The 19,219-nt window shown below is 40.5% G+C and overlaps 1 protein-coding gene across 1 annotated transcript in view; it reads left to right on the forward strand.

Annotated features, from left to right (window-relative positions):
- CENATAC (centrosomal AT-AC splicing factor) overlaps nt 1–19,219 on the forward strand; it is a 42,210-nt gene that overhangs the window by 205 nt on the left and 22,786 nt on the right. The window contains exons 2-6 of the mRNA XM_089670208.1: nt 54–217; nt 3,604–3,702; nt 12,938–13,004; nt 13,099–13,161; nt 18,132–18,196. Of these exons, the coding sequence (XP_089526334.1) occupies nt 54–217; nt 3,604–3,702; nt 12,938–13,004; nt 13,099–13,161; nt 18,132–18,196 (458 nt within the window). The remainder of the gene's footprint in view (nt 1–53; nt 218–3,603; nt 3,703–12,937; nt 13,005–13,098; nt 13,162–18,131; nt 18,197–19,219) is intronic.

Raw genomic sequence — 19,219 nt, forward strand, 5'->3', positions numbered from 1 at the left:
GCTCTCCGTCGATCGGTCCCGGAGCTCAGGGCTCTCCATGTATCTCCCCTCAGGTAGAGGCCGCCCGGAAGATGATTAAGGTGGCCGCGGTGGAGAAGTTCAGTCTTCAGGAACATGAGAAGTTGTGGTGTCACTGCTGCGAGGAGGAGGTGCGGAGACACGTCAGTGATGGGAAGGTGACGGTGATGTATGGAGGGCTGCTGGAGCACATGTACAGGTAAAGCACTCACCCCACCCCGGGCTATCAGAACAAAAAGGCCTCAATCAGATCCTGTGTAATTCATGTGTTCGGTTTTAAAGGGATGAGGTGGCCACCCTGTTACTGGCAGTGTTGTGTCAAACATGAAAATGGTTCTAAAGACTTGTTTTGGGATCCTTTCACACGGGTGTTCTGGTTTTTTTCATCTGTTCAGTCACGTTTGTTCAAAGAAAAAACGGTTCAGTTTACATCAGTTTATTTTTTCCGTCCGTTATGGGTTTTTTTTTTCCACAGAAGAAAAAATGGGTTTTCTTCCATTCAAAAACCGGCTGTTAATGGATGCGGACATTAACAGATGTAAATGGATGATCATCCATTTATATCCACTAGCCCATAGAAATAGATGGGTGTCCATTTTTCATCCGTAAACGGACAGATGAAAAACAGACATAGGGAACGCATGTGTGAAAGAGGCCTTACTTTAAAACGACAGTAAAGTGATTCTAAAGGCTTATTTTTAAAGAAAAAAATAACAAAGATGTTTGTTAGCCCAGATCCTCCCCTTTGGTCCCCCACCGGCGGTCTTGGCCCCTCCCTCCTGTCGGGTGCCCCACAGCAAGTAGCTTGCTGTGGGGGCACCCGCTGCTCTGTGTATCCATTCACACATGGAGCCGTGGTTTGGAACCCCCCACCCCACCCCATTGTCTCACTGGTCTGGTTGTGATTGACAGCAGTGGGAGCCAATGGCTCCTGCTTCTGTCTCAGCCAATGAGCAGAGGGAGTTCCAGGATAGCAGACACTCCAGTGCACTTTGCTGGATCGAGAGGGGGCTTAGGTGAGTATTAAAGGGGAGACTGGGGGAGGGATGCTGCACACAAAAGATTTTTTTCTATGCAGGAAGGTAAAAAAAAACACGAGCCTTTACAACCACTTTAAAGTCTACTTTTATTTTTTTAATAAAAGATGTTTACTTACCTGCAATGTTATAGCACAGAGCAGCCCCAACCCTCCTCTTTAGTGGTTTCCCCGCTGGCACTGTCCGTTCCTCTTCTTGAGTGCTTCCGCACTAAGCCGGGTACTTGTGGGGCCACACTCCCAAGTTGGGCTGTGTGTGTCCATAGACACACAGTGCAGCTTAAACCAGCTCCCTCCTCACAGGTTTTGTCTGACAGTAGCAGGAGCCTATGGCCCCCGCTGTTTTCAGTGAAGCCTGTGACTCTAAGAAGAGAGGAGAGTGGGCCTGATGGTGAGGACAGCACTGAATTGTGAGAGGTGGCAGGTAAGTGTTTAGGTGGAACAAGTAGTGGGGTGTTTGTTTACCTTTAAAGGGGTGGTAAACTCTTTAAAAAAAAAAAAAAATCCCCCTGGAAGGGAAAGGCATAGTGCTGTAGTATGCGCCACATATTAGCACATTATGAAAGACTTGCCTTAAAAGGAGGCCCTCCAGCAGGACACTGTCACCACTGCAGAGGCTTCTATCTTCACTCAGTCTTACTTCCAGGTTTGCGGGCTGCTGCCGCTTGAATTGCCAAACTGCAATGATGTCACTCCCACTCATGGATGCGGGAGTCTCAGCTGCGGCACACAGCTCTGAAGGAATGCCATGGGTATGCCGTTCCTTCAGAGTGAATGCTCCGGTGATATCACTGGCTGCTGCTCACTGGAATATCCTAAACGGTGAATGTTTAGGAGATATTCCTTGTATCTACAGGTAGGCTTTATTATAAGCTTACCTGTAGGTAAAAATAAACAAGAGTTTACTACTACTTTAATGCATAAAGGTAAATAAACCACCTAGACTTTAGAATCACTTTAATGCTTTCTCTGCATTAAAGTGGTTGTAAACCCTCACATATACCCAGTGCAGTGACTGGCCTCAGGTGATACACAGAGATGAAACAAATCCTCCCACATATGTTGTACCTGTTTATCTGTAGTCTTCTTTTCTCTACAACCATTCAAAGTCCAGAATGTATACAGCTTGTCTGAGATTCCAGAATGCAGGGGGCAGAGAGCTGACTGGTGGAAAGGAACACACTCCCCTGCACAAAGGAGCAGAGCTGAGGCTGTTGATCACAGGCTATGTGCTGGAGCTCCCTACCCATCACATTTTTTAATCTCTTGGTGTCTGGAAAACTTGTCAGAAGTGATTAATGCATATTGCAGAGGAACAAGGCAGCAAAGAGAAATGACACTTGGTGCTCTTGACTGAGACAAATACACACTAGAGAGGGATATGCTTTAATATTTCATGTCTGACGTTTACAACACTTTACGGTTAAAAAAAACACCTACTCTGTCCTACCCACTCATCCCAAGACACTTGCTTAACTCCTCTCACTAATCCAGCACTGTTTCTGGCTCCAGCAATACTCTCCTCACTTTCTGGTCTCATAGGAGACACTGAAGTCAGCAGAAGCCATAACGTTGTGCTGCTGTTAGTCAGATGTCTGTGAGGGGGGAGTGGCTTGCAGGCGCTGTATGTTTGTGGACAGCCCAGTTTGGGGTCGCCTGCGCATGGGTGCCCCCGTAGCACATGGCTTGCTAAGTGGGCATTCAAAGGAGAAAAAAAGCAGACCGTGCTGGCGCTCGCGTCACGCATCCCAGGAGGACTCGGTATGCTAGATCACATGCGCTGCCACGTTATCATGGAGCCAGCCAGTTCTTGCAGCCAACCTCATGATGAAGTGCCATGTCAAATGAAAGCCATCAGAAGACTGGCTGCAAGAACCCAGAAGAGATAACCAGCTCCCAATGTCATCTGAGAAAATAATGGCAATGTGAGACTGAGTGTGTAGCAACAGAAGAGCTGTGCAGCCCTATTTCCCTGCTGGAAATGCAAGGCATATGAGTATGTTTTTAGTGGATAACCTGCGCCCCCACCCCTCAAAGTTTTTTTCTCTGATCAATTGACTGCAAAGTTCCATGTGGAAGCCAGTGAGTGACATCACTGCTGTATGTGGAAGCTGGCAGGTGACATCACTTCTGTATGTGATTCAGCTCTGTTGTTTGCTTTGTTTGCTCTCATTTACACTGAGAAGCTGGAACTTTGTGGTCATCAGAGTGCATGGAAAATCTTGCTGGAGTTCTTTACATTGCAGGTTATAAAATGTATGCAGGGCAATGTGGAGGCAACATTTTATAAGTAGGTTAATTTTAGCCTTTCCATTTTACTTTAACATGTATTTATTTTTTACTATCTGTAGCACTTAACTTCTGGAACTGAAATGGGAAGTAAAATGAAATATTTTCAAATTGAGGAGAAATTCCCTGTTAGGCAGTTGTCTTAAGAACAGCTGTCCCATTAGAAATTTTTTAATGGGGTTAAATACAAAAATTATTAAGAGAGAAAAAAGGTAAATTGTTGTAAAATATGTTGAAATTTTTTTTGTCATATCTCACAGTCCAGAACACAAGAAAGCGGTAAACAAATTTTGGTGGACACATCAGGCTGATAGGAAACTAAAGGCACATTTTTTTCTTTCTACAGAAGAGTTTGAAAGGTGAGTTATTGTGAGCTTGTGGGTCTCCAGTTTTTAAACATGAATTCTACCTTATCCTAAATTTGATAACATTTTACTGAGCTGCTTGTCAAGAAGACAATTGCCAAGTCCAAAAGCATTTAGGTTTTTGTGTAGTCACTCAAACACTAACCTAATTCCCTCTTCTGCTACTTATACCCGTTTTTTTTTTTCTTTCTTTTTATAATATGCAAGTAAGTGGGTGAGAAGCAATGAATAACAAAATAACACACCATAGGGTTATAGTTCTGGCACTGTTATAGTGTCTGATTGCCACAGATTCAGCGCAGAAACGTCCAATTAAAACCTATTGGAAAAGATGAAAAAATATTAATTCACCAAGTAACAAGATGAATAATAACCCATCCAATGGAAGCAGGTTTATATATAACTTGAATGAAGCAGCAATTCATTAAAGGCTGCCTGGTGTTTTGCTATATGAATACTTAACCACTTGCCCTCCAGAGGATTTACCCCCCTTCCTGGCCAGGCCATTTTTTGCTTTACGGTGCTGGATTACTTTAACTGTCATGCAACGCCACACCCAGATGAAATTTACGTCCTTATTTTCCCATGAATTTAGCATTCTTTCGGTGGTATTTGATCGCCTGTGCAGTTTTTATTTTTTGCGCTATAAGCAAAAAAAAAACAATTTTGAGAAAAAGAACTATATTTTGGACTTCTTGCTATTAAACATGTCCAGTACATGTGCATTTGGATGTGCACAGCCATCCAAAGCAGTGTATCTGAGCACTGACACTGTACTAATGACACTGGACAGGAAGGGGTTAATGTGAGGGGTGATCAAAGGGTTAACTGCATAGGGAATGTTTTACTAGGGGGCGGGGGGGTGTTCTTCACTGTAAGCACACTGCTCGGGATTGCTGTACTGTGCACAGTCATATCAAGCAGTGTGCCTGAGCTGACAGGGAGAAAAACTGTTTGTAAACAAAACAGTCTTCCTTCCCCCGTCGGTGATTGTCGGTATTCACTGGGTTCCGGTGGGTAATCAGACAGTTACTGATTTGCAGGAAGAGTCAATGAACTACGAGAGAGCTCATCAGTATCTTTGCAGTTCATTGAAAACTACAAGCCACCTGCCGCGGTGGAAGACAGTACTTGTAGTTCCTTCATTTACAGATCCTTGTGAATGAATGACACGGCTGTGTGTCTACACAGTCGTGCTGTTTTTAAATTGTGGCAGTGGGTGTGGTGAGAGGGTCCTTCACCGACTGTCAGAGTAGGGGATTATGGAGGGTTGTGTGGACTGGAGCATAATAACAGGTTATATTTTACACCCTATGTAAGGATGTAACAAGTTATAAAAGATGAACCTATCCACTAAAAATTGTCTTTGTAATGAAAGCCAAAAGGTGAGCTACATACTGCTGGGTTCAAACCTGAAGTCCAGGTTTCCTGTCACTTTAAATAGTTAGGGCCAGCTTTAAGCAAACAATTTCCATTACTAAGTGATATGGCTGCAGTGTGTGCTGTATAATACTGTAGTAGTATCAGTTTGGTCCAAACAAACTATTTAAAGTGTTTAAAATACACTGTCATTATGTCTAAAAAAATTTAAACAATAAAGTTCTAATACTTACTAGTACAATCTTCATTGCAGCCAGTCTTTGCTACAAAACTACACCTGCCACTGAAATCCTCAAGATCTACCACTTCCAGGTGTATTAGATGCCTGTATCTCCCCACTGCTTGCTGTGGTTCCCCTATCCTGTCTGCCGTGTCACTAGAGTATCCATGTAGCAGAAGCTACAGTACTACAGCTTGATATTGAAGATTTTAGCAGGTGTTGACCTTGAATAAACACTGGCTTTATTTGAGGTAGCTCTGGTAAATATAAAGACCATGGGGGAGGATTACAAATTTAGTGCACACAAAATTTGTCAGAGCCGTGCATAGTAACCGATCAGCTTTCAGATTTTATTGTCAAAGCTGAATTGAACAATCTGAAGTTGGAAACTGCTTGGCTACCATGCACAGCTTCACCAGATTCTGAGTGCACCAGTTTTAGTAAACCTCCCCTAGTGTGTCCTTAACTTCCCCAGTGACCTGTTGTGCATGTTTATGGAAAGGTCTTTTGTAAGAAGGAAGATCTGGCTGATGCCCTATGTGTCCCGCTAGCTTTAGATTCCTCAAGCTGTCATAGCATGAAGAAGTAGTAAGCCGTAATTAGCAAATCATTAAATACATAGTGTATGTGAACTGCCTTACCTGTGAAAAGATTTATTTTAATTATGTTAATCTAGTCTTGTTGTTCAGACACACCCACTAAGAAGAATATCCTGGTACTGGACCACTATTGAGGTTATGTAGTATGTCTTGGTCCAGTACACAACAGCCGTCTGCTGATTGAACAGTGAAGATGCGTCCGCTTACCGATGAGGCATCGCTGTGCTCAGACTTCTTTCTTCTTATGTAAAATTGACAATAGTGCAGACTACAGCAGATGCTGACTGATTTCTTGTGCTGGCCATTCCCCCCTGTTCTGTGTGTAGAGGCTTACAGTGGCTTACAGGAAGTTTATACAGTATAAAGGCTAATCCATGTACATATGCTATGCATGGGTGTTTTTTTAATATAAAGTCTTTAACTGTCTGTAATTTCCTTTTGCAAAATTAAAACAAACACCTTCGTAATTCAGAGCAATCCAGAGAGATATATAATGCTTAAATATAAATGTAGCATAATGTAGTACTGTTAGCAGAAAACAGTTAATATTAAACTTCAATCCATCCTTTGCTGAACAATCAGAGTGAGATGTAGCATAATCCGACACTACAAAATTGAGATCCGTGCTAAATGTGAATTCCATGCATAATTAGTGCCGCCTCTGTGCTCTCAGAACTCTCACCTCCAATGCATGTAAAACTGCGTGTTTATTGAATCATCTCCACAGCTGATCACCATTTCCTTCAACCACTAGAGGCTATCCACTGCTCCTCTTATTCTTCTTTTGTGGTCATGCCCCAGGCCACCTGTTGATTGCACTTGCTTTAATTCTGGTTGGTTCTGCTAGTTGGCTAAACGGCAGAACCCCAAGGCTACCTTAACATCTACCAAATTAGAGGAGAAGTGGATAGCCTCTAGTGGTTGAAGGAGATGGTGATCAGCTGTGGAGATGTTTCAATAAAGACGCAGTTTTACATGCGTTTGGAGGTGAGAGTTCTGAGAACACAGAGGTGGCACTAATTATGCATGGAATTCACATTAGCACGGATCTCATTTTTTGGGTTTCGGATTACGCTACATCTGGAATTGAATGAACTTTACACATATATATATTTATTTATTAATTCTGAGCACTTTATTAGTTCACTCAATCTGATTGTTCAGCAAATGATGGCTTGATGTTTATATAATCACTGTTTTCTGCTAGCAGCACTACACCACACTATTTATATTTATGCCATATTGTGGGAACACAATTGATGGTAGCAGTCGCTTATAATTTAGCACTCATTAGGCGCAGTTGTTTGTTGCATTTTTATATAAAGCTTGGAAGTCCATCCGTACAAGAGACTGTGCATAATCGTAGAGCTTCTTGTATGAAGAAAAGTACAACAGGAATGCAGTGAGGCTGTATGTATCAGGCTACAAAAATTATTTCGATCTCTGAGCTGTATGACTATGAGCAACGAAACAACTGAACAGGATTGGGAACACAATTTTAACATCCTCTGATAAGTTGAGGTAGTATGTGAAAAATGCCCCGTTATCAGAACTTGAATCCTGGAATCCAACATAGAATTCCCCTCATTAGCTAACACCTGAGGTCGGAACAAAAAAAATGCAGCATATACTTCAGCATATAGGCTGAGAAACCAGATGGGAATGTATTCTCCATAAAAGGGATCTCTCGGCGTGAAAAATTTCCGGCGGAGAAAGGAAAAGACTTGAGTGGAAATGGAAGAAGAGAAAAGGGGGAGCGGGGGCAATGAAAAATAGAAATGGGTTGGGAAGGGGGAAAATGGGAGGAGAGGAGAGTGCACCTCTGGCCAGGAAGCCTGAGTACAGCTGTACCAGAAACCTAACCAATCAACTGGCTGTCATGAATGTCTCATATCCTGATCAAAATAAATAAGGTCTGTATAATAGAACCAGGTTTTACGATCTTGTTCTCCAGTACTTAAAACGCCTAAAGACCTAAAACACTGTTTTGCAGATTTTCATACAGGATTGTAATGCAGTATATTATGAGGCATGACAGATTCCCTTAGCAGACACAGGTAGCTAGTATTGTGTTACCTGCCTATGACATCACTAAGATATTTAGTATCAGCAGCATGCTTTTCTTTTTGTTATGGTGGGTTAATTTATACCGTGAAACATTGAAAGTAATAATAAATATATATTCGGGATGCGTCAATACTTTTTTTTTTTTTTTTGTACATAGGGTACAAGAACTGATACTTTTTTTGTATTTGCTGATACCAATTACCGATATCTGTCGACAACAGTTTTGTTTACAATTCAGCAGTCAGCAAACAGCTGAATGAGCGATTGGTTGTTAAGGACGTGGTGGCCCTGCTCCTTAACCACTTTGGCTCTCACACCTGTTCACCCTTTACAAACAAGGCTTTTTTCATTAATATTGTCTTGCAACAATGAGATTTTTTTCACAATCCTTAGACAAATGTAACAAATGTTTTAAAAAACGCACTTATTTTTTTGAGCAGTGTTAGTTTAAAAATAGTGTTACTGCACATAAAAAATGCACATTATATTCTGTAAATTGTCATGTTTAAAATAACACTAAAATTATGATTCTTGTACAAAGCATTGAGAATCTACAAATTAAATCAATTTATTTTTAAAAAGTTTTAAATTATTAATAGCTTATAAAATAGAAATGAACAAAAAATCAGCACAAAATAATAATTAATACTTAATAGGGCGGATTAGAGTAAACTAAGGGTTGATAAGGGGTTAAACAGAGGAACATTTCATTAAAAAAACAAAAACTTTTTTTACTTGACAGGTTGCTTTTAACTGACTTCATCTGCAGATTGATGTTCATCCCTTTGATCTGTAGATGAATAAACAGAGATACAAAATGAAACAATGATTTTTCTTTTTGTTCCCACCAGAGGATTTACCCCCCCCCCCCCTTTGTGACCGTTTTTGCTGTTTCAACTGGTAATTACGCAGTTATGCAATGATGTATCCAAACAAATTCTATGTCCTTTTTTTCACTCAAATAGAGCTTTCTTTTGGTGGTATTTTACTTCTGCGGTTTTTACTTTTTACGCTATAAACAGAGAAAGAACGAAAATTTTGAAAAAATACGATATTTTTCACTTTTGGTTATAAAAAATATCCAATAAACACAAAGTTAGTCATAAATTTAGGCCCAAATATTTTCTGCTACATGTCCTTGGTAAAAAAAAAAAAAAAATGTCAATACATGTATTTTAATTTGTTTGTGTGAAATTACCCCCAATGACCCCTTTTTGGAAAGTAGACACCCCAAGGATTTTGCAGAGAGGTATGTTGAGTCCATGGACCATTTTATTTTTTGCCACAAATTTTTTGAACATGACAATCCCTTTTTTTTTTTTTTTTTTTTTTTTTTACACAGTTGTCACTTTAATGATATATTGCTCATGCATGCCATGAGTATCTGTGGAATTACACTACAAAACACATTCTTCTACTTCTCCCTAGTATGGGAACATCACATGAGAGGCTTTTTGTCAGTCTAGCTACATACAGGCCCCAAAAATACAATGATCACCTCTAGGCTTTCAAAGGGCATATTTCCTCATATCACTTCCCCACTACCTAGCACAGTTTCGGAGGCCTTAAAATGCCAGGATATTACACCCCCCCAAATGACCCATTCTTGGAAAGTAGACACCTCAAGGAATTTGATAAGAGGCCTGTTGAGTTACAGATTACATATATAATTTCTGTCACAGGGTTTTGAAAAAGAAAAGAAAAAATATATTTTTGTTTTCTTTCTTCATTTTCCAAAAACGTGGCAACAAATAAGATCTACAAAATATTCACCATGCCTCTTAGCAAATACCTTGGAGTGTCTACGTTCCAAAAAGGAGTTATTTGGAGGAGTTGCTTTTATCCTGGCATTTCAGGGCCAACATTAGAAGCTTATGCCACACATCACCCACTCTTGAAGACCAAGCCTTTTCTGACACTTTTTGTTCACATGAAAAAACTGTTTGTTTTTTTTGCTAGAAAACTACTTTGAACCCCAGAACATTATATATTTTTTTAAAGCAGAGGCCCTAGAGCAGGGGTGGGCAAACTTTTTGACTTGAGGGCCGCAATGGACCCGGGGGCCGGACCAATTGTAGATGAATGATGTGTATGTGTCATCCATAGTAAGCATAGTAATTCATCCCCCCTATAGTAATTCATCCCCCCTATAGTAATTCAATTCACTTACCTTTGCTCCGCGCGTTCCTCTCGCAGTGTTCCCGCGCCATTTCGGTCTTCAGGGCGGACTGTGAGAGGAGCCTAGCTCCCCTCATGTTCATCACGCTGCCCCGCCTACACACATCCTGACAGCCATCCTGACAGTATCACGCTCCGCGAGCCGGATTAAAAGGTCCGTCGGGCCGTAGTTTGCCCCATTGCTGCCCTAGAGAATAAAACAGTGGGTGTTGAAAGTTTTTACATCACACAGTATTTGTGCAGCGATTGTTCAAATGAAAATCTTTTGGGGAAAAATACACTTTTTAGAATTTTAATGCACTAAAACACAATATATTGCCCAATTGCTTAATAAAATATAAAAGATGATGTTACACTGAGTAAATAAATACCAAACATGATATGCCTCAAAATTACGCATGCCCGTGCAATGGCAACAAAGTACAAACAATTTTATTATTGATAGGCGACGCTTTTTAAAAGCCTTTACAGGTCACCAATTTATATTTACACAGGAGGTCTAGTGCTAGAATTACTGCCCTTGATCTGACGTTCATGGCGATACCTTACATGCATGGTGCAACTGCTGTTACCGGCATGGGGCCAACGCTTGCGCACGCAGGTGTGCGCACGCGGGGGGCAAGGGTGCTTTTAATTTTTTTAATTATTTTTACACTGTCTTTCTTTGTCGTGTGGTTTTGTTTTGTTTTGTTTTTTTTTTAATCACTTTTATTGCTATCACAAGGGAATGTAAATATACCCTCTGATTTCAATAGGCATTGACAGGTATTCTTTTTTGAGAAATCTGGGGTCTATTATACTCTAGATATCTCCTCTGCCTTTACATCATCTGTTCTCACCATGATCGGTGGGATCAGATGCTTTCCCAATTTACAAATGTCGCTGTTTGTATCCTGCAAAACTGAAGTGATGAAATGCTTGTAGCTTCCGATTGCTTAGACTATAGAGGTGATTGGAGCCATTCTGGTATCATTCTGGTCATCCAGCGAATCTGCCGGCTGTGTTCTCAGATTCCCCTGTGGGACAGGAGAGCTCAAGAAAACTGTGGAAGGCTGCAGGAGGGGATGTCCCTTCCCTCTGCTCATAAAAACAATTCAGCAACTAATTGGCCACTAGGATTACTTTTACATGAAAGCTGACCCCCAGCTGACAAAAACAATACCAGGATGATGCCTGTAGCTAAAGGCATCATTCCAGTATAACCACTCAAAGTCCAGTTATATACCAGTACATTGCTGGTCCATGTTTGGCATAAATGTAACAGCAGAGAACACAGGCATACGATGAATCGGGTCTGTGGACCAATATTACCGTAATTCATTCTTCATGTCCATGTCGAGGGTTAGGCCCAAAAAAGTGTTACATTCAGAAACTGTGATGGGTTTCCATGCGAATTGTCTGGCAAGAGCTGAATTTGGGTGGGTGGCGATGTATTGTTGTGCGTATAAATTGCCTTTGCCCACAATCAGTTGGTACAAATATTCTGTGAAGGACAGCAGAGGAGCTAAATGCTAGTGCTGGCAGCGAACAAGCACTGGTATAGTTCTGTTCATGATCATTATATTGATCCGTACAAACAATATACTAGTAATGGGGGTGATCAGCGACCTATAGTGTGCTGCGGGCAATCTAGCACTAGCTGACCCTGGCTGGGAGGGGAACTAACTGACCCTGACGCTATCTGATGTCGCTAGTGGCAGGAATGCAGCGATCAGTGAAAAATTTTATATATTGACACTGTACTTATGGCACTGGCTGGGTGATGGGGCAATCAAAGGGATAAATGTGCTAATCTAACGTGTGTGTGTAAAATGCAGTGGTGCTTTTACTTGGTGCTGTGTTCTCTCTTCTCTCCTTGGACCGCCTGGGGGGGCGCAGGTGCATTCACACCCCAAAACAGGAACCGGCGCAAGATTACATCGCTTTGTAAGAGCTGCTGCCCGCCCGCAAAATGCGGGTAAGCGGTTAGCATGTAGTTAAAGAAACAATTTAAGGGGGGGGGGGGGGGAGTGATCAGGGATTTTTTTTTTTTTTTTTTACACTTTGCAGGAAAAATAAAGATCATTTCTCCTGCAATGCATATTTCTCCTTGCTGTCATGAACCTAACTCATTCATGAACAAGTTAGGTTTTTGACAGCTCAGGATAGTGTCTGTGATTGGCTGGAGCTGGTTACATGTGACAGCTGTGGGACAATCGCAGCTCACTAGGAGGTGGAGCAGAGCTGTTATGATGAGATTGATTCATAACAGCTTTGCTTACATTGTGATCACATGATCACCGGGTCCTGGTCACCGGGATCTTCACAACTGCTGTGTCTGGCAGACACAGTGGAATGGAGGAGTGGGAGAGTGCTGCGCCCCCACTCGGGTGCCCCCCTGTGTTAGTACTGCTAGAGCGACGTACTGGTACGTCGCTTTACCTGTAGCTGCCGCCCGGCTGCAGTACATTGTGGGCGTGAAGCGGTTAAAGTTTAATTACTGCTTGCTGGGAGTATGGAAATATTTGTACATAACCTGACAATGATTTCCTGCCCTGGTGATGATACTTTTACCAGTATGAATGGAAATCATCCTAACAGCACAGTGGCAGTAAAAACATTTTTATATTATTTGGGTCAGGGAATTCTAGAAACTCTCTTTATTGCTGTTTACCTCTCACTTACTAATCATCAATATATTTATTGCATGTGTTCATGAATTTGTTCCATTGCACCTCCCCCCCTCCCCCATTCTTACCAAGTATTACTGATAAAGTTGACATGAACACTATTTGTGTGCCCCTAGGTTCAAATCTTCAGTAACCAAAGCTTTAGAGGGCTATGAGGAAATGGAGGACATTCTTATTAAACAGGTTGGCATATATATTGTAAGCCTAATGTTCTGCTGCTGTGTGTCTTGTCTCTTGACCTGCTGAAGTTTTTTTACTTCTTGCTTCCTTTTCACAGATGGCTGACCAGATTCAGAAGGTAGAGCAGAGCAGACGTGAAATACTACAGAATACCCTAGAGGTTTGTTAGAAAAGAACTACAGAACAGTATCCACCACAAACCAAAATGGTTACACAACATTGTTTCAGTGTACCAGATGTAAACGTTACATGCACATAGTAAAGTATCTTTTTACTTCTATTCTTGGAAATTGATACAAGTAACTAATGTGCTTGCCAGTCAACAGCTGCCAGTCTTAAAGTGGTATTAAACCCAAAACCAAAAATGTAATATATTGCAGTTTACTGGCCCTTAGATGTTGCAAGTGCATTAATTTTCTTTATGATACTTTTTTTCCCCTAGTGATCTGGCCAGTAACCTACCTCCTGTCTGTATTCTGAATGCAGTATTAAAGCAGACAGTGGAGAGGGTAGTGTTAGGGCGCTTTCACACTGATGTGGTTTTTCTGCACCATGGGTGCAGCACAGTGTACCTGTGGTTTTCATGAGGGTTAGTTGCATTTTGCCATAGACTTCTTTTTATATCCCGCGGTTATGGTGTGCTTTCTGAAAACTCGCCAAAAGTCCTGCATGTAGGAGTTTTGGTGCGCTTTTAGTGCACCAAAATCGCAGGACATAATAGAAATATATGGCAAAGCGCAGCTAACCTGCACAAAAACAATGGGTAAATTGCCCCCTCAGTGTGGGAAAACTGCACCACATTAGCGTGAAAGCGCCATTTTGTTGGACTTGACTAAAAAATTGAAGGTAATACTTTATAAGCAGTTACATCAAGCAGTTATTTTCTTTTGAAATAAAGGTTTTACATAAATGAATTAAAGCTGACCATTGTATGCACCTTTTTGTTGTCAAATGGTTAGTCTCAACCCTCTAGTTGCTACTTTGTCTGGACAGCGTCTTCTGTTAAAGCAAGTTGAAAAATACCAGACTTATTAGCTGAATCACCAGGTGAAAATAAAGGGAAAAAAAATCTTAAAAAAAAAAAAAAAATAATCAAATTCAACCACCACATCTAAAAAAAAATTTAAACTGTAATTTATTACATTTTTGTTTTTGGGTTTACTACCACTATGAGCTCCCATTAACACTAATGTGATTTTCTCTGTATATATTGCGTCATTACTGTGCATAATATTGTAAATCCCATTATTCTCTATGGTGCCTATTTACATCAATGCAACATGGTGCAATGCGATTTTTGTGAAGGTGCAGATGCTTCTTTTGGGTGTAGCATAATATGTTATTGGCCTCATAGACTTTAATGGGAGTGCATGAAGAATGCATGTGCGTGCATTTTAGTGAGTTTTGTACTTAACAACCAGTCTCCTCCTTCAAAAACAAAGCATAAAACATCAAAAGAACTTGTAAAACTGCAGTGAAAAATGCATGAGTATGCAGTAACACTATTGTGAATCTGGGCTGAGGCCTGGCTCACACCTGTGCTTTTTGCAGAAACGCACTACAGGCCATATAACATGGTTTCTTATAGGGCTCATTTACATCTATGCTTTTTCAGCTGCTGTGTTTTTGGAAAGGGTCAAGGATTTTTTTTTTTTTTTTTTTTTTTTAAACACAAAATGGTGCATATTGTATTCAATAGACTTCAATGGAGAAACTGCAGAAAAGTTTGTAGTGCATATTTGATGCATTTAAAATTTTTTTTAATCTGCCCAACAATAAATTGGCCAAAACAAAAAGCTTAAGAAAAAACTGCAAAAAGCATTGCAGAAATGGATCAAAACCAAGCTGCATAGATGTTAATCAAACCTAACACCCTAGTCACATCATGTGCGATTTGGCATGCGATTTTCATGCCCTGCGACTTGCAAATCACATGGCAAGTCGCACTCTATTGTCCGCAATTGGAGGTCATATCAGTGTGGTTCCAACTTGGTCGGAGCCGCACCAATTTCCAAAGTAGTGCATGCACTACTTTTGATGCGATTTGCATAGACATCTGTGTCAGATGTCTATGCAACTTGCACCTCACATCGGCATGTCACCTTACTTTGAAATCGTGCGACTTACATTGAAGCCGCACGATTTCAAAGTTGGGCTTGATGTGACCGGGGTGTAAGAGTACAGGCATGAAAAACTTGTTGGTGTCTGTGTGGAAAGAAAGAGACAGCACTGAGAGTTTATACTTAACAGTCAGGCTTTTTCTATTGTACATATTTTTATGAATAGTGAAATTTTTTACATTATGACAGATTCAGTGGTACAAGTGCGTGCTTCTATGCAGGACCTTTAACTGCTTCCCAACCACCCTATAGCAGAAATACTGCTACAGGGCGGTACGGGTGTGCAAAATCACGTGTATATTTGCCAGTAATTACCGAGGATCTCCGACAGTCAGCTCGGGCACACTGCTTTGGATGACTGTACACAGCAAAACAGTGAAGCACACAGACTCCGCCTCCTAGTAAAACACTCCCAGCACACAGTTAACCCTTTGATCGGCCCTCATGTTAACCCCTTTCTGCCCAGTGTCATTGCTTTTTTTTTATCACTGCTCACTGTATTGGTGTAGTAGAGAACAAAAGAAAAGAGCGCACCAACCTTGCGCATTACCTCAGTAAACAGTTCATAAATTTATTGATAAATTATACTCACAAGCGTAGCAGTAAAAAAGGCATATAACATCCAAAACCAACACAGGGTTAGAAGACATGTGCGTGTTCCATCCGGAAGGGAGATTTACTCTTGGTCGAGCCGACTCGTTTTGAAGGGGGGGTTCCTTCTTCCTAAGAGCTAGTCACAGAGATAAGCCACCCCTAAATATAGTGTTGCTCTAGCACAGGGCCTGCCCTCGTGAGTGGGACAGCCGTGGGGGTGGGGTGTTTGGGGGCTAAACGTGTCACAACAAACATAAAAAACATATTATGATCACAAATGGAAAAGGATAAAATAAAAAAGATGATACTAATATTAGCGTAAACAGACATTGTAATTAAAATGAAGACGTCATTAATTAAAAGTTCAAATACTAAGTGGGGAATAAAGTCAACATAAGGATTGTAAGCTCCAAGGAGCAGGGACCTCCTGTCCCTCTTCCTCCTGTCCCTCTTCCTCCTGTCCCTCTTCCTCCTGTCCCTCTTCCTCCTGTCCCTCTTCCTCCTGTCCCTCTTCCTCCTGTCCCTCTTCCTCCTGTCCCTCTTCCTCCTGTCCCTCTTGTATTGAACTGTATTGTTGCTCTATTGTCTCCCGTTCTATTGTAAAGCGCTGAGCAAACTATTGGCACTATATAAATCATGTATAATATAAATAAGGATGGACACCTCAGTCCATATTAAACATGAAAATTTTAAATAATTATAAAGGGCAAAAAATAATCAAAAAGATGAGACAAAATCCTAATAAGTTTTTTGCCTTAAAAGGTCTACACAAGAGGACCTAGATTGCTGTCGGGAATGATCTGTTTTCAGTACTCCAATAATACTTCGGGGCCTTGTTATCTATTTTCTATGTATTTCTAATTCACAGGAGGCATTGTGCCACTGTGTCAGTGTTTGTCAGTTTTGCAAAACTGGCAGTGAAAAGGGGAATAAATACTGCAAAGAGCCTGCAGGTGGCGGTAGAACGCACACTGGCATCTAAAGCGCTAGTGCGCTCCAGCCATTTTGGTGAAGGGCACACTGCAGGAAGGCAGTCTGAAATTGCACCTGCACAATCACTATCCACACCTTATGTGTGCTCAGGAATATGTGGTGAGAGGGTGAGTGGTATTGCAGAGAGCCTGTAGGTGGTTGTGGAACGTACACCAGCGCACAGAGCCCCAATGCGCATTCGCTGTGCGCTCCAGCGGCCATCAAGGTGAAGGATTTCCCGCAAGATACCTCGCCATCCACACTAATTGTGTGATTCGGGACTCACAGAGCAGAGAGACCACACGGCTCCATGCAGCCACCCAAGCCTCATCAACCAACCAAAAGGCATGGGGTCGATGGTCTGAGCTAAAAAACCTAAAAATTTATGGTATTAATACTAAAAAATATATATAAATATATGTGTGCCAAGCATAACTTTATAATAATAATATAATAAAATAATATGAAATAAAACCACCTAAGTGTGCTTATGGATAATAAAAATAATAATCATAAAAACGATCAAGTAATGAATAATACATAATAAATCAAATATAATAATAATAAATAATGAATGTTAAATCATAAAAACTATGGAGAAGGAGAACCCGACTTTAACACAGAGAAGGGGGAAGGGAAAAGAGGGCAAGTAAACTAAAAAATAATTTTGAGACATGTGGATGTCGTCCCCCCCCAATGTCAGAATGTCCGCTACTGTCCCACTATAAGTCGCTGATTGCCACCATTACTATGAAAAAAAAATTTCCAGCATATATACCGCCATTTGTATACACTATAAGTTTCACGTAAACCAATTAATTTACACGTATTGGGATTTTTTTTTTTTTTTAGCAAAGACATTTTGGCCTAAATTTATGATGAAATTTGATTTTTTTTTTTTTTTTTTTTTCTTACTGGACATGTTTAATAGCAAAAAGTCAAAAATATGTTTTTTTTCTCAAATGTCAGTCTTTCTTTTTTTTTTTTTTTTCTATAGCGCAAAAAAATAAAACCCGCACAGGCGATCAAATACCACTGAAAGAAAGCTCAATTCGTGGGGGGAAAAAGGACGTAAATTTAATTTGGGTGTAGCGTTGCATGACTGCACAGTTGTCTGTTAATGGCCTGGTCAGGAAGAGGGGTAAATCCACAGGAATTTGAAGTGACATTTGTGAGGGTCCAGATGGGAGAAAAAGGAGAGAGTGCCAGTTAAAAGGGTTGGGTTTTTTTCTCAACTATCTGTGTTTACGTTTTACTTATCTAGAAAGAAAAATGTATGATTTGCTTTGCTCTGTGCTTGTGATTTCTCTGAGTGAATAGCTATGAATCTACCTACTGCTTGCATGTGTTTTACATAAAAAGGCCTGGTACTTTTTTAGCTAAAACTTATAAAAACAGATTTTTAAAAATAAAAGAAACTGTTAACATTTCCTGAATCGCATAGCTAATACAACATGATGAAGGAGCTGAGGAAGAGCCTTGGGACAACAATGTGTATCTGCAATGCAGGTAAGGACTTCCCATTATTTTGGTTATTTTAACAGGTTTTTTGTGATTTGTGCTGCTTTTATAGTACAGTGGTTTACCTCAAAAATAAGACTTGAATTGTCTTACTGTGATCATGAATCTAAAATGGTTATAAAGTTCAATCTAATGTTTTCAAGTTTCCAATAAGTTATTAGTGAGTCTGATATTAAAGCTTGCCACTGAGCAAACCTCAACTATTCTTAGATTATAAAAAGCACTTTATCAATTCAGTTTTGCTGGTGACAGGCATAAAACAAATTTTGATTGGTGGCTCCACACTGAGCTCTATTTATGTGAGTTGATGTCCTATTTCAAACTATGTTTTTTAATTGAAAAAGTGCTTTTACATTGATGTAATAAAGACGTGTAAATTAATTTAATATTTAAAATCCGATCATGTACTTTTTTCTGTTCTGTTTCACATAGGGATGATACCCTCCAATGGCATAATTTATATTCTACACCATTCTCCTCAATCAAATGTTCAATCCCCACTAGAAACGATGGAGAAAGTGCTGTGAAGCCAAGCAGGAGTCCAGGCAAGCCACCAGGGAGATTTGGCTTTAGACTAACTACGTCTCCTTGGTGGCTTGCCTGGATTATTGCTGCAGCTTCACAGCACTCTCTTCAGCGGTTCTAGTGCGGATTGAACTTTTGATTGAGGATAATATATGAGGGGAATGGTGTCAAATATAAGTTATGCCATTGGATGGTATCATCCCTATGTGAAACAGAACAGAAAAAAGTACATGATCAGATTTTAAATATTAAAACATCTTACATCAATTTAAAAGCACTTTTTTAATTAAACATATATACAGTAATACCTCGGTTTACAACTTTAATTCGTTCTGCAGGTCTTTTCATATAGCGAAAAATTTGTAAACCGAAACGCCGTTTCCCATAGGAATGCATTGAAAACCAATTATTCCATTGCGGAGATCAGAAAAAAGTAAACGCCGGCGAGGGTTGTGGGGAAGAGACCCTTGTTCCCATCAACATGCC

The sequence above is a fragment of the Staurois parvus genome, unplaced genomic scaffold (genome assembly GCF_062004578.1).
Source record: "Staurois parvus isolate SC_StPar_1 unplaced genomic scaffold, SC_StPar_1.0 ptg000087l, whole genome shotgun sequence".
NCBI lineage: Eukaryota > Metazoa > Chordata > Amphibia > Anura > Ranidae > Staurois > Staurois parvus.